The sequence below is a fragment of the Schistocerca piceifrons genome, chromosome X, assembly GCF_021461385.2.
Source record: "Schistocerca piceifrons isolate TAMUIC-IGC-003096 chromosome X, iqSchPice1.1, whole genome shotgun sequence".
Taxonomy (NCBI): Eukaryota; Metazoa; Arthropoda; class Insecta; order Orthoptera; family Acrididae; genus Schistocerca; species Schistocerca piceifrons.
In genome coordinates, this window is record NC_060149.1 from 1978190 (window position 1) to 1993522 (window position 15333).

At 40.8% G+C, this 15333-nt stretch overlaps 1 protein-coding gene across 6 annotated transcripts in view; it reads right to left on the bottom strand.

Annotated features, from left to right (window-relative positions):
* The window catches only part of LOC124721943 (biotin--protein ligase), a 439412-nt gene that overhangs the window by 325635 nt on the left and 98444 nt on the right, over positions 1-15333 (bottom strand). For all 6 annotated transcript variants that reach the window (XM_047247106.1, XM_047247104.1, XM_047247103.1 and 3 more), the window contains one exon: positions 11869-12019. In XM_047247106.1, coding sequence (XP_047103062.1) covers positions 11869-12019 — 151 coding nt within the window. The remainder of the gene's footprint in view (positions 1-11868; positions 12020-15333) is intronic.

The window sequence follows — 15333 nt, forward strand, 5'->3', positions numbered from 1 at the left end:
TGTGTGACATAAAATTAAATATAGGATACCTAAAACCAGTGAAGACAAGTGATAGGGAAAGCAGTACACATTTCTTCAATCCTTAGGTCCTACTGATTTTTCTCTCTAACCTTGCAACGGCTTTACATGGCGTGGTTTCCTTTCTGCGAAAGAACTATTACCTCATCAAAGTTCATCAAACGTTTTGCTACATGAAAAATCGAAATGTCGTTGTCTGTTAATACAAATATCACCCAAGCTGGTGTGGTTTCTCGATCTGATTACATCTATTTTGTCACTGTGTGGTGGATAAAACAAAATAGACCTTTATAATATTGCAGCAATTGTAACACACACGACTGTTTTGGCAATAAATGATCATTTTTATAGTACGACAACATAATTCACGAAGTAGCAATACGAAATACCTATTTGGCCTACTACAATCAAAATGCTTTATGTTAGGAAATAGTTTCACATTTCACTCATATTCTCCCGTCTCTCACGCACAAGACTAAAAAGTGGTAGCACGAAGTTTTTGTATAAATTTGGAATAGTCATGTTCTTCTATAGTTTGTGTGATGTCCCCACTTCTTCTCCTTCCTCATTCGAACAGCCGGCTGCTATGGCCAAGTGGTTCTAGGTGCTTCAGTCCGGAACCACACTGCTGCTACGGTCGCAGCTTTGACTCCTGCCTCGGGCATGGATGTGTGTGATGTCCTTAGGTTAGTTAGGTTTAAGTAGTTCTAAGTCTAGGGGACTGATGACCTCAGATGTCAAATCACATAGTGCTTAGAGCCATTTTGACCTCATTCTAACAAACAATCTGGTCATCACTACTTCTGTAACTATTCCTACCACTGTCAAAACTCATTCTTCAGGTAGCTTTATTAACCCTGTCACAATCACCGGTTTAGTTATCCAGCGATTATTCTCCGGTTAGGCGGTATTATGTGTTCGTACAATGCATTTTCCGTGCTACTCCGAGAATGGAACTTAAGCGGCTGCTAGCTGGGGACTACAACTGGCTCTGTCTAGTGTAGGGATCTGGCCAAAAATTTTCTGTCAGGATTTCACTTTCTTGAATACACCGAGAAAATACATAATCTTCCTTACCTGTTATTCCTGTTAGTCCTTTATTTCCACTCTGATAGTCTGAACCTATGGATTTCGTTAGTAATTATGACAACGCTGAACATTTGCAAACCGAATCAACCACAAACAAGTAACAGTTGGCATTCACCGGTTCGGCTTTATTCCGCTCAGCTCGTATAGCCCTGTCCCGTTTTGTTTGCAGGAAAGTTAATTTCCAGCTGCGACGAGGATTCCCCTGGCAGAGACATCACGTACACTATGCACGCATTCAAAAATCAACTTATAATTCATTCAGAAATCATCTTAGAATGTGTTAAAAAATGTCCAAAAACCAGCAGGGGTGTGTTTCAAAATCGTATGAATAATAGATAGACCGACGTGCGCTGGATGCTAAGTGCTTTGTGAAACAGGGTTTTTTCCCCCCTCAAGAATATGCACAGTGTATGCTGGCGGCAGCAAAATCGTTCTGCAGTCAGCTTCAAATGCCAGTTCCTTAAATTTTCTCAGTAGTGTTCCTCGAAAAGAATGTTGTCTTCCCTCCAGGGATTCCCATTTGAGTTCCCAAAGCCTCTCCATAACACTTGCGTGTTGTTCGAACCCACCAGTAACAAATCCAGCAGCCCGCCTCTGAATTGCTTCGATGCCTTCCTTTAATACAAACTGGTATGGATCCCAAACACTTGAGCAGTACTCAAGAACAGGTCGCAGTAGTATCCTATATGTGGTCTCCTTAATAGATGAATGATATGCTCATACCTTCTTCATTGCTCCTATCCAAGCTAGTGAATGGGCTGCTCCCTTAGTAATCTTACCAAAGTCTGGTGGAAGGCTTTGTCTTTGAGTTAACTTTAAATTCACTGTGAATTCACAATCCATAATTGATACTTATCTATTGCCTTGCGCTGAGGAAGTAACGGATAGGCTCAGTACAGTCCACTAGTTTTCAAAAACTGACTTACGTAATGGGTATTTGCAAATTCCACTAGACGAGGAATCTCAGAAAGTGTTTGTGGTCAACAAACATTTAGGGTTGTCCAAATTTTTGCACTTACCCTTTGGCAGCACTTCTGTGCCTGCCACGTTCTGACACTACTTAGAACACCTTACTGCAAAACTTTCATTGTGTTCAAATTACTTGGATGATATTGTGGTATCAGGACATACACCGGAGGAAAATATCAGTAACTTTAGTATGCTTTTTCAAGTGCTTTCAGGTGCAGATATGAAGTGTCACCTGAACAAATGTGCCTTTTCTCAGACTTGAATTCAGTACTTAGGCCATGTTCTTAATAGCCAAGGTGTTCATCCCTTTCACTCACATTTGCTGACCATCCAGGACCTCCCTGAAACATGGAACATGACAGAATTGCAGTCAGTTCTTGAGAAGTTGATATAATATATCTGGTTTATACCCAACACAGCTCAGTTCGTGGCTCCATTGCAATGTTTGTGTCAGAAGAATGTGCCTTTTGTTTGGATCAAAGACTGTCAGGATGCATTCCATTGTTGAGGGTCAAATACCTTCTTAATTTTGATCCCACTAAGCCTGAGGTTTTGGCAGTGGACGCTTGTTCGTACAGAATCAGAGCTGTGCTCTTGCACAGACTTGTGTTCACAGGACAGGCCAATTGCTTTCGCTTCCAAGTTATGACCAAGACTCAATGTAACTACTCCCAAATGAAGAAGGAAGCGCTCGCTATTATCTATGGCATCACAATGTTTCACCATTATGTTTGGTTGAAAGTTTTACCTAGTGATGGACCATTACCTACTTCAGTCTCTGTTTCACCTGTCCAAACGTATTCCACCGCACTCGGCAATGTTGGACTTTGTTATTGTTACAGTATCAGTACGAAATATCGTCCCAGTTCACATCGAGGCATGCAAATGCTGATGTCCTTTCTCGCCTTCCTGTTGGCCCTGATTCTGAATTCGATGCTACTGCCACATCTTGTTGTAAGGCAGATCCACAGGACACTGAACTTCTACAGACTTTTCCACTGCACTATACGAAAATTGCACAGGCTACAGAAGCAGACCCTGACTCGAACCTTTTGTTGCATTACATCCATACTGCTTGGCCTCGATCAGTGAAAAACATTCAGAATTCTTTTGTGCATCAATATTTTGTTTGTCAGCATAGCCTCTCCATCCAGCATGGTGTGATTTTATTGTAAAATGACTCTGGACAATTGCAAGTGCTTATTCCTAAAACATTGCAAAAAGATGTGTTGCAATTGCTGCACCAAGGACATTGCGAAATTTTATGCACAAAACAGTTAGCAAGTTAGCACTGTACTTGGCTGGACAAGGGTGCCCATGTTGAACAGGTGATGTCACAGTGTCACACTTGTGCTGAAAATGTGTCGACCCCAACGCAAACGTTTTCAGCACAGCCAAAGTCTAAATTGCTGTGGCAATGAGTGCACATTGACTTTTCTGGTCCCTTTTGCAACACTAGTTGGATTGTTGTTGTGCCCACGAACTCTACTACATTGTGTAGTACTATTTGCAGTTTGCCATCTATTTTTTGCTTGGAAGGTTTGCCCAAAGTGCTAATTACAGACAACAGACCACAGTTTGCAGCTCAGGATTTTGAACAGTTTTGTGCAGCCAATGGTATCACTCACACCAGTGTTCCGTTTCATCCCCAGTTGAATGGAGAAGCTGAACAATTTGTGCATACGTTCAAGCAACAGATGAACAAACTACGTGTCTCTAACAAAAGGGAGCAAGTGCTGACGCTCTTTCATGCAACGTACTGCTCCAAACCCCGAGACGGTCCACTGCCGGTGGAGTTTCTCTACGGCCGACACCGTCGTACGCTGCTCCAGTTGCTGCACCCACCACAGCACACAGCGCCTCCCTCGCTCTGCAAACATTTCTTTCCGCCTAATGATTCTATTCTTTTCAGAGTTTTTGGTCATGTCACGTGCTGGAAGAGAGGAATGATTCTTTGAAATTTGGGTGCTTGCATATATTTAATTCAAGGTCCTGCTGGATTGCTGCACCACCATCAGAACCATATTCGTGCTTATCCATTGCAAGTTTCTTCCATAGATTTTCTGTCCCCAGATTCACATCCTAATGGGATTTTGCAGCCGGTGCAGCTGCAGCTGGGGACCTCTTCAGCACTGCCTGCAGAACGAATGGAGCTGGACCCATCACCTTCACTGCCACAGCAGCTCAACTCACTGGTGCTCGACCTGGTGCCTGCCGTGGACCCATCGTCGTCACCACCTTTTCCGTTGCCATCACAGCCCTTTCTGTTTTTTGCAGGACCAGCTCAGGAAGAGGGTCGGTGCCCTTTCGGAGGTTATCTGACTGAGCTCCTCTCGGAGTGCAGGACAGATGTCGGGGCACGACCGAGAGCTCGGTGTTAGTACTATTGTTGCTCCCAGCACTTTGAGCGCATATCTTTTCACAGATGCATGAATCTCTATTAACCTTTACTTGTAATCATTTGTGCATTCTCTTACGAACCAAGAGAGTGCAAGAACCTATGCTTCCTCAGCATTATCTGAATCTTGTAATTAATCGTGTGCCTTTTCCATCGTTAATCCACATAGTAGGCACATAATTCTCAAGACCATGATTTATAATTGGCTTAAACTTTGCCCATAATTCCTCTGTGGCCATTTTATTGAAACTAAGTGATGTTAATTCACTGTCTAAATGAGATGGTAACAACTGCTTATTTGCCTTTTCTAACAGACACACTCTCCTAGCCTTCTTAACTGATTTATTAACTTTCATAATGACATCACGATTGCTGATCCCTGTTTCTATACTAATGTTATCGATAAGGTTCAGCCTACTTGTAGCTACGAGGTCTAAGATATTTCCACTATGTGGGCGCTACTCAACTAGCTGTTCACTACAGTTTTCAGAAAATGTGTTCAAAAGTACTTCACATGACTGTGTGTCTGTACCCCCTGTAATGAATCCATACACAACCCAGTATATAAAGTAGGTTAAAGTCACATCCAACTAGTATTGCATAATTTGGGTATTTACACATTACTGACTGTAGACTTTCTTTCAATGACCGTAAAACTGATACAAAGGAATCAGGTGGCCAGTAAAGACATCCAACAGTTAACTTTGTTTCACCTACACTTGTTATACGTGACCAGACGACTTCACTGACACACTCAACTTTGACCTCAATAGAGGCAATGTTTTTGTCAACTGCAATGAACACTCCCGCTCCTATGGCCTCTAATCTGTCTTTCTGACATACGTTCCACGACTTGCTAAATATCTCAGAGCTTTCCACTTTGGGTTTCTGCCAGCTGTCGGTCCTGAGAATAATTTGAGCATGAGAATTTTCCTAGAGGGCAGTAAATTCAAAAACTTTGTTACAAATACTTTGACAATTTACTGAAAAAACTTTTGAGTCAAAGGGTCTTTACTTTGAATGTCTTCTACAGCCTAGCCAAAAAACCCTCATGTGCACCCCACAAATACTCTGATGCCCAAGTAGCTGCTTCCTTTGTGAAGTGCACCCCTGACATATCACGGGGAGTCCTACAAATCTCCAACTGATAACATAGGTCTAGAAACCTGCAGCCAAGACTGTCAGAGAGACAACGAATCCTTCGGTCGAGACCGTCCGTTCGGTTCCAAACCAAAGGACCCCAATCGACTCTGGGAACAATGCTGCAAACTGTGAACTCTGCTTGCACCCCACGTGTGAGGCCAGCATCCTTCCCCACTTCTGTCAGCCTCCTGTACGAACTGACGATGACCTCAGAACCCCTGTGACAGGTAATGTCGGTGTCAATGTGCGCCAAAATTTGCAGATAACTGCATCCCGCACACTTGATAGCTGCTGGCGAGGCCACCTCCACATCTCTGATGAGGCTGGTAGACATACTAAGTGCACGTTCACTTTCTTTTCAACCGTGAACATTACCTGCCTAAGGGGCTTCATAATGCGCCTAATGTTGGAGCTCCCGATAACTAGAAAACCCCTCCCCTCATCCACCTGCTCGGACCCAGCTGAAGGAGCGGCCACCTGTCCACTCACAGGGTGAATGGGCAAAGCCAGATGACCAGCATCCACACTGGCCCTCTGCTTCAAGTGATTCGAATGCATTACTACCTGCCACTCACTCTGCTGTGAGGGCAGATCCTCTGCTTCAGGTACACTCGGAGGTGCTTCAGTAGTAGAGCCCATAGGTGAAACAAATGACACCCGAGGTGTCCTGTGCGATGCGCCAGATTCTCCGCCACTGCTACAACCCGAGGCAGCTGCCTGAAGGCGACTAACCGTAGCCGAAAGTGCATTCAGCTGTTTGCAAACTGTGGTCAGCTTCTCCTGCATCCACACTTCGGATGCACACATCCTACCCATCCTAGAAAAACTAACTGAAGAGTAAACTATAAAAGCAGACAGAATCCGATATATGCAACTTGCTACCCTCCTGATTTGTCACCGATGGATGCTGATGCCTCTGTGTGCTGTGTAGTTGGCTGTTCAGAAGAAATGGAAACTGTGCTACAAACTGCGCAAATTTACACTTACAAAATGCGAGCTTACACCTCTTAAACAGAAACACGCATTAAATTTTAGAAATACACAATGAGGAAAAGACAGGAGAAGATAAACACTTGACTTGCTGCTCTGTAGATTTGTATCAGCCAAGATATGGAGCCTGGCTGACTGGCTTACTAAATGACTGGGCCCTTGTCTTCAAAACAAAACAAATGGCCAATTAACTATTGTGCTACATACTGAATGAATTTACACTTACAAAAATGTGAGATTTAACCTCTTAGACAGAAAAGCACATATGAAATTTATGTCACACCAGTATGCCACACACCAAAGCTTGGAAAGCACTAAGGTGTGCCTTCCAATGCTATCTGTACAAAATCTAGTGTCATCGTGGACTGTCAGCCACTGATTTTGTGACGCAGAGAGAATTTGCAGTATGGGTACTATGAAAAATGAGGAAGATGATGATTGATTGTCTAATGTGTTGCAGACCGACAAAGCTTATTTCACACTGCAAGGGTCTGTCAACAGCTGCAACTGCAGAACTTGGGCTGCCGCAAATCCTAGAACTGTCTTGGAAACTCCACTGCACGATGAGCAAGTCACGGAGTAGTGTGGATTTACCAAATCGATCATAATCGGACCCTTTTCCTTTGAAGAAATGCAGGGTGCCGCTTTTTCAAACTGTCAGCATGATGAGTGCAAAGTACACAGATATGTTACAGAATTGCATCATCCCTGGCCTGGATGATAAACACCTGCTGGAAGGTACGACTTTTAAGCAGGATGGTGCTCCACCCCATATTGCAACACACGAGAGATATCTCTCGCTTACATTGTTTGGCAAGAATCGCATGCTGGGTCACCACTTCTATCACGCTTGGCCTCGCCGGTTCCCAGACCTCAATCTGCGTGATTATTGGTTGTGGGGTTATCTGAAGGTGCATGTCCACCACAATTGTCCGACCTCATTAGGGATGCTAAAAGACAACATCCAATGGCAATTTCTCACCATACTTACTGATATGCGGTACAGTGCTGTGCACAACACTGTCCCTCAACTAAAGGTATTGTTAATGAATGACAAACGACATGTTGAGCATTTGTTATAAAGAACATTGTTTTTGCTAAAAATCAATTGTTTTGCTACATATTGCTTTTGTATCATATGAAGTGCCATCTCTTGGTTATTTTGCACATTATTTTTTTTCTTTTTTTTTTTTTTTTTTTTTTTTTTTTTTTTTTGGCTTCAATAAAACGCCATGTCATTTCAAACATGTGTGTCAACTTTTACCTGTCCACTTACATTATTTCATGAAGTACTGAATTTTCAAATGTTAACGGACTTTTGAGTCAATCTTTATACGCAATATTTTCAGTCACATATGAAACAAAAAAAAAAAAATGGTTCAAATGGCTCTGAGCACTATGGGACTTAACATCTGTGGTCATCAGTCCCCTAGAACTTAGAACTACTTAAACCTAATTAACCTAAGGACATCACACACATCCATGCCCGAGGCAGGATTCGAACCTGCGACCGTAGCAGTCGCGCGGTTCCGGACTGAGCACCTAGAACCGCTAGACCACCGCGGCCGGCCATATGAAACACATGACATCACTACCAGAGGGGATATTTCCAGACAGACTGGAATGTGTTATTGTCAGACCACTTTATCAGAATGGTAGTAAGACAGATACTAATAGTTACTGAACAGTCTCACCACTCACCTCCTTCTTGAACGTAATGGGAAAAACTGTTTGTGCAAGAACCATAACACACCTCTCATATAATAAGATATTTAGTCTGTCTCAATTTGTATTTTAGCAGGGTCTACAGAATACATTATTTTTCAATTCACGAATCAGATCATACAAAGTGTGAGCTGTCAGAAGAATGTGACTGTTTAATCCATAATATTTTCCTAGACAAGTTATTGAGGTATCAGGGATCTTGCTGGTAACTAGTTTCCACCCAACCTAACTAAATGGATGCAATGTGTTGCATTAAGAAGCTCAAGGAGTGTACAACATGATACAGTATCATAACATTGGGAAAGAATCACTACAGGTGTACTGCAAAGAGTGATATATTGTCCACTCTTGTTTTTATTGCATATAAATGATCATCCATCATATATCGAAGAAGCAGACATAGGTCTCTTTGCTGATGATGGAAATATAATAATAAAACATAATTTTGTAACACCAATGCATGAAAATGTATACAATATTTTCTTGAGAATCAAGAAATAGTTCTCTCCAAATGGACTGTAACTCAACTTAGATAAAACACAGTACATGCAATTCAGTACTGCACATGGCCTGGGCCCACCGTTACAAATAATGCATTAGGATGCATCAATAAATGAAACAGACCATCTACACTCTTAGATGTTTATTCCGGTAAGCTCCTGATCTGGAAGTCACATGTTACGGATTATCTTAAATATCAAAGCTCTGAAACGTTTGTGTTATGCTTAATATCAGATTTTGGAGATGAAAATTCCAAAAAGTTGACTACTTTTACTATTTTCATTCACTAAATACTATGGGGTAGCTCATCACCAAGGTAAAAATAATTTCTTGCACGGAAGAATGTAATAAGGATAATGTGTAATGTCTAATCTCAAAGTTCTTTCAGGCAGCTCTTTAAACATTTGATTATACTGATAAAAGTCTTACAGCAAATTTACTCCCTTATGAAGTCTGTCATCAACAAGCACAGTTTGATAGCAGCAGCAACATTCATAAGCATAAAGGAGAAATTATTCCCACTATCCATTACTGAGTCTTACTTTGGCCCAAAATGGAGTGAGGTATTCAGCCACAAAAATCTTTGATAATCTATCAAGTGATGCAAAGAATTTGGTGGATAATAAAATTAACTTCCAAGACAAACTGAAATCATAGCTGCTTGATAAGTTCTTCCACTCCATAGAATAATTTCTTCTACCCAACAGAATAATTTCTTTTACTCCACAGAATGATTTGCAAATGTGTAGTAACAGGTTTGTGCACCTGCAGCAATTAAGTATTACTAACAGTGAATCAATTTACCACACAGATCAGTGGTTGTAGGTAAATGGTAGCCAATTGCAACAAGGCCTCCAGGACATAGAGCATGCTGCTCAGCACAATCTGACTAACTTCAACAGCTGCTTCAACATACATGCTGTCTGGATTTACCTTCAGCACAACTAGCCTTAAGGATTTTTCCAGGACGAAACCCTCCCTTCAATATAATATTTGCTCCCACAATTGACTGGCCTTTATTTCCCCATGGCCCAAGCTTCACCTGCCTCTTATCTGTTGTCATCCTTTTTCACCCTCCTGCCTCCACACCAGCCTCTCAAAATTTATGGAAAACTTTTTATTCCATCTTAGTCAACCATATCTACCTTTCTTTATACCTCTCTCTTAGTATGGATTTCTCAGCTGCTAACTTAGTACTATTTTCTCCATAGTTTATGTAGTGGCCTCCAACTCAGCCCTCTAGCACCCTAGATGGGAGTAGGTGCCAGCCAGCTCACCTACATGTTGTAAATATTTCTTACTTCCTTCCCTTGCTATTCACACACCTTCTGACCTCATGTTTCTTCCATGATCTAACTACCCACTCCAGCCAGAATACCTGCTCTCGTTCCAGTTGGGCTGCAGAGCTGAGAGAGAACACGCTCTCTCTCTCTCTCTCTCTCTCTTTGTGTGTGTGTGTGTGTGTGTGTGTGTGTGTGTGTGTGTGTGTGTGTGTGTGTGTGTGTGAAAACTGTACACTCAGCCACTCTCCACGTCTGTCTACTGCCGACATCCATTCCAGTTGTCAGTAGTGATCTGTCGTCATGCATACACTGCCCACCATGAGAGTCAATGCCACCTGGTGGCTCTGTGGGTATGTGACATGGTAAGGAATCTATATAACCATAGTATAGACAAATGGGGAATCATCTTGATGATACAAAATGTAAATGGGGAAATTCACTGACATAAGCAACTTTGAGAAATAGCAGGCTGTTATAGAAAAGAGCATCTCAGAAATGGCAAAGCTGTTTGGTTGTTCGCATGCTACTGTCCTGAGCATCTATGGAACGTGGTTGAAAAATGGGGAAACCATGAGTAGGTGAGAAGATGTTGGATGTCATCATGTAACATGGAGGTTGGAGGCTTGTTCACTCTGTAAAGCAGGATAGTTGGCACTTATTGGAAATCTGACAACAGAGTACAATGATGATGCTAGTGCCGATGCAGGCGCAAGTGTTTCAGAGCATACAGTTCAACACACACTGTTTAATGTGGAGCTCCACAGCAGACAATTCCTATGTGGTCTCATGGTGACCAAACATCATCAATTACAATTGCAATAGTTGTGGGATCATCAAGATTGGACTGTGGATCAATGAAAATGTGTTGGCTGGTCAGATGATTCACATTTCTTGTTACACCAAGTCGATGGTTGTTTGGAAACACACTATGGAAATGGCATATTGCAGCTGGAAAACTGTCCATGTCACAACAAGTCCAGGATGGTGCTACACTGGTTTGAGAGGCAAGATAGCAAACTCACATTGATGTCTTGGCCACCAAATTCACACGACTGGATCCATGGGAATACATCTGGAACACTATCGAGCATCAGACCCCTGCCCACAAACCACAGGATTTTAATTTACCAAACTGTGTGAGCTGTGCACAGGTATCTGTTGTCACATACCACTGAAAACTTACCGAGAAAATGTTGAATACACGCCATGCAGAATCACTGCTGTACTTGTGTTTCAAAGATGGAGCGACATACTATTAAGCAGGTGGTTTTAATGTTTTGGACCATCAGTGTAAATCTGTGTTAAGGTATGTAAGTCACACAACATACAAAATGATTTCTTCACTCTGTAGCAGGAAGACTCATAAGTAAAAACTGTGAAGAGTGGGTGATGAGATGGAGTAGAGACTATTTTAGACAAGAAAGGACATTGAGAAAAGACAACTATGATAGGAGCAGGAGAGTAATAAGTGGTACATGTTTACAGACTGACTCTTATCATTGCTATTATTGTAAGTTTATGGCACAAAATCAAAATGCATTGGCATAAAATTCTTTAAAGCTTCTGTTCTCTTCACATCTCTCATTATTTCCCCAGCAATATAACAGGTCATGTTTATTACTTTTTAAGTATACTGCTTCATTATTTGCCATTGCTGATTGTAATCTGTATATATGAAGTCATTATACCACTGCAATTATCTACATTAAACAATGTTTTCTCCCTTCGATAAATAAAATCCACAATACTCACACTCAATTCGTATAAGTTCAATGTCTTCTATCAGGATTCGATCTAACATGAAGTCTACACCAAGCTTGGCAAGGCGTGGAGCATCTGTTTCAAGCAGCAGTGAAAAATATGCCCCCATTTTCCATGCTTGGAGACTTCCATACACCTGAAACTTTTTACAAAAAAATCTGTTTTGATTACACAAAAAAACAATATGTTATTAAAAGGTTTTATGTAACACAGAAAAGAATATAAAGTACTGTCTTCCAGTTTACGCTAAAGATACTTGAACATCAAAATGGTAAACTAACAGTAATATAGACGTTCTAGTTCAATCACCCTCAAAACAGAAACATAATAGCAAGGTTACATCTACTTTCCAATGACACATAAAATCATAAAAATATTCAAGGCAAAAACTACCAAACAAAATGCTCCACCCTATCTTCTAAAGTAACTGAAAATTCAGTTATCATCATCAAGCGGATATTAAGCCACAAAACTGGCAGTGGAAAAAAACACCACAGTCAATTTCTGACACACAATCACAACACATAAAATTAAAAAAAAAATCAAGGTAACAACTACCAATCAAATGCTCCACCCTATCTTCTAAAGCAACTGAAAATACGGTTATCATTATCAAGTGGATATTAAGCCACAAAACTAAGATGGGAAAAAACACCATAGTAAATTTCTGAGAGTCAATTGCTGACACACACTCAATGACACAGAATTGTCAATATTTATTTAATGGAAAAAATCAAAAAGAGAAAAATACAAAATATGGTGGTTAATGCTACAAGTACTGTAAAAAAAGACTACTAAAGCAACTCAAACAAAACATACTACTAGGTACAAAACATACTACTAGGTACAAAACATACTACTAGGCACAAAACAAAGAATATTTGCTGGAATAACTTTTAGACCAAAAAATAAACATATGTCTACAACAATAAAAATGTTAAACTGCTGGTTAGGTGCTATTCAAAAATTGATATATACCTACTCTGCAACACAGTATATCACTTTCACAACTATGAGAGGGACTAAAAGACAACTAAATCTTTCATGTGTCTCAATGAGACAAAAAAGGGCACATATTTGGACAACCCAAAAGTTTTCCTGTCACTAAAAAATACAAAATCATCAGTCAAAATATAGTGTATTAGGATGGCACAGCGTAAGCATTACACACTAGTGGAGATTCCTCGTGGAAGAAATCATTACAAGCCATACGAAAGGGTAAGGTCATTGCCGAATTAAGTTATATGTCCATTAGATCGTGGTCTAAGACACACTACTATGCCCAGCTTTTAATCTCCTAACACTGGATAAGAGATGACAGGCACAGCAACATGCCTTACAACATGGCAAAATGCTCATGTAACTAAAATCAAAAGGGATGTAAATACTGGCCACAAAAGCCTGTGTTGTATGGCAAGGTAATTTCCAACAACTGCTGTAAAAGCAAAGAGGTACAGGGTTAGACAAAAATATGTAAACGCTACAAGAAATGCATGCTTGAACATAAATGCAGATGCTAGCCAAGCTTGCAGGTTGCTCTGTTGGATTTGGCCATAAACGGCACCTGTGCAATGTCCTCAATACGTTGCAAGTGTCAGTTGTGATCAGAACACTACTCTGTGCATTATGTTAGAGCTAAACCAATTCAAACATGGGCAAGTTATTGGTGTTTGTATGGTGGGTGCAAGTACCCAAGATAGTTGAAGTTTTTGGTTTTTCAAGAGGTACAGTATCAAAGATTTATGCCACATACAGGGAAAGTGGAAATTGTGCGCTAAATCGCCATGCAAACAAAAGTGTATGTCAAGTGATCACGACAGACGGTCACTGTAGAAAACAGTCCCAAAAAATAAGACGACAACAGCAGCAAAAGTCACTGCAGAACTGAATGTCGCACTCGTGAACCCTCTCAGTATGAAAACAGTGCAAAGAAAGCTACGTAAGCTGAGAGTTGCAGGACGAGGTAGAATTCCAAAACTGCTCGTCAGTGATGCCAACTGCAAACTGTGGTACCGAACCCATACTGAACTATAGAGCAATGGAAGAAAGTCATTTGGTTGTACAATACTCGGTTCATACTGTTTCCAACTTCTGGCCAACCTCCCAAGAGCGAAACGTGGTGGGGATTCGGTGACGATCTGGGAAGCCGTATCACAGTATTCCGTGGGACCCACGAGTACTCTGCAAGGTCACATTACTGCCTAGGGCAATGTAACCATTTTGGCTGATTAGATCCATCCCACAGTACAATGTTTCCCAATAGTCACGCTACGTTCCAAGACAATGGGGCCCCTGTTCACACAGCTCACATTATCCAGGATTTGTTTTTATGAGGATGAAATGTTGCATTTCCCCCAGTCACTACAGTCACCCGATCATGATTTTATTCAACCATTGTGGTCTGGTTTGAACAGAAGGGTGTGTAGTTACTATCCATCTCCATCACTGTTACCTGAACTTGCCACTATTTTGTAGGAAGAATGGTATAAGATTCGCTTGAAAACCATAAAGGACCTGCATTTATCCATCCTGAGATGAGTGGAAGTTGTTTAGAATGCCAATGGGTCTCCTACATCGCATTAAGCACGGTAACGTGTCGTGTGTTTGGAGTTTTCATATTTTTGTCGACCCCATTTATATGACATGGGGGTCACAGACTTTCCAAGACTCTAGGACTCATAAATGAAGGTAATTGTTTTCACACTAGTTAGTTATATGCAGATTCCATGGATCGTAACTGCAGCCCCTCACTATATATGGAACAAGTCAGTTATAAAATTATAGTACAGCTCACCAGTTGAAAATATGGTAACATGCTAACCATTTACATGTTTTCTTAAGTTTTTTACTTACTCATTTTTTTCCTGTATACATGGATTTATATATTTTTATACTTAACTCTCTCTCTCTCTCTCTCTCTCTCTCTCTCTCTCTCTCACACACACACACACACACACACACACACACACACACACACACACACACACACAAAAAGTCATGCTCTTATATATTCTATAGAGTAGAAGGAGGAAGGAGTTTCAAACAGATTTGATTTCAGTTTGTGTTTGAAATTAATTTTAGTATCCATTAAATTCTTTACATCACTTGGTAGATTGCCAAAGAGTTTTATTGCTGAATACATCACCCCTTTCTGTGTCACACTAAGACTATTATACTTATGGATGTTACAGTTTTTTTCAAACTGTGCTTTTTGATAGCAAACTTCATGACAGTGCAAATGTTATAGACTTTTCTGTCAGTGTGCGCAACTGTTTAAACAGTTGTCTACAAGACATTCTAGAGTGGACACCACACATAATCCTTATTAAATACTTCTGAGCAACAAACACTTTTTACCCCGAAAATGAGTTACCTCAGAATTTGATACCCTCAGACATTAGCAAACGCAAATAGGAAAATTAATCAAAGTTCTTTGCATTTTCATCTCCAAAATCT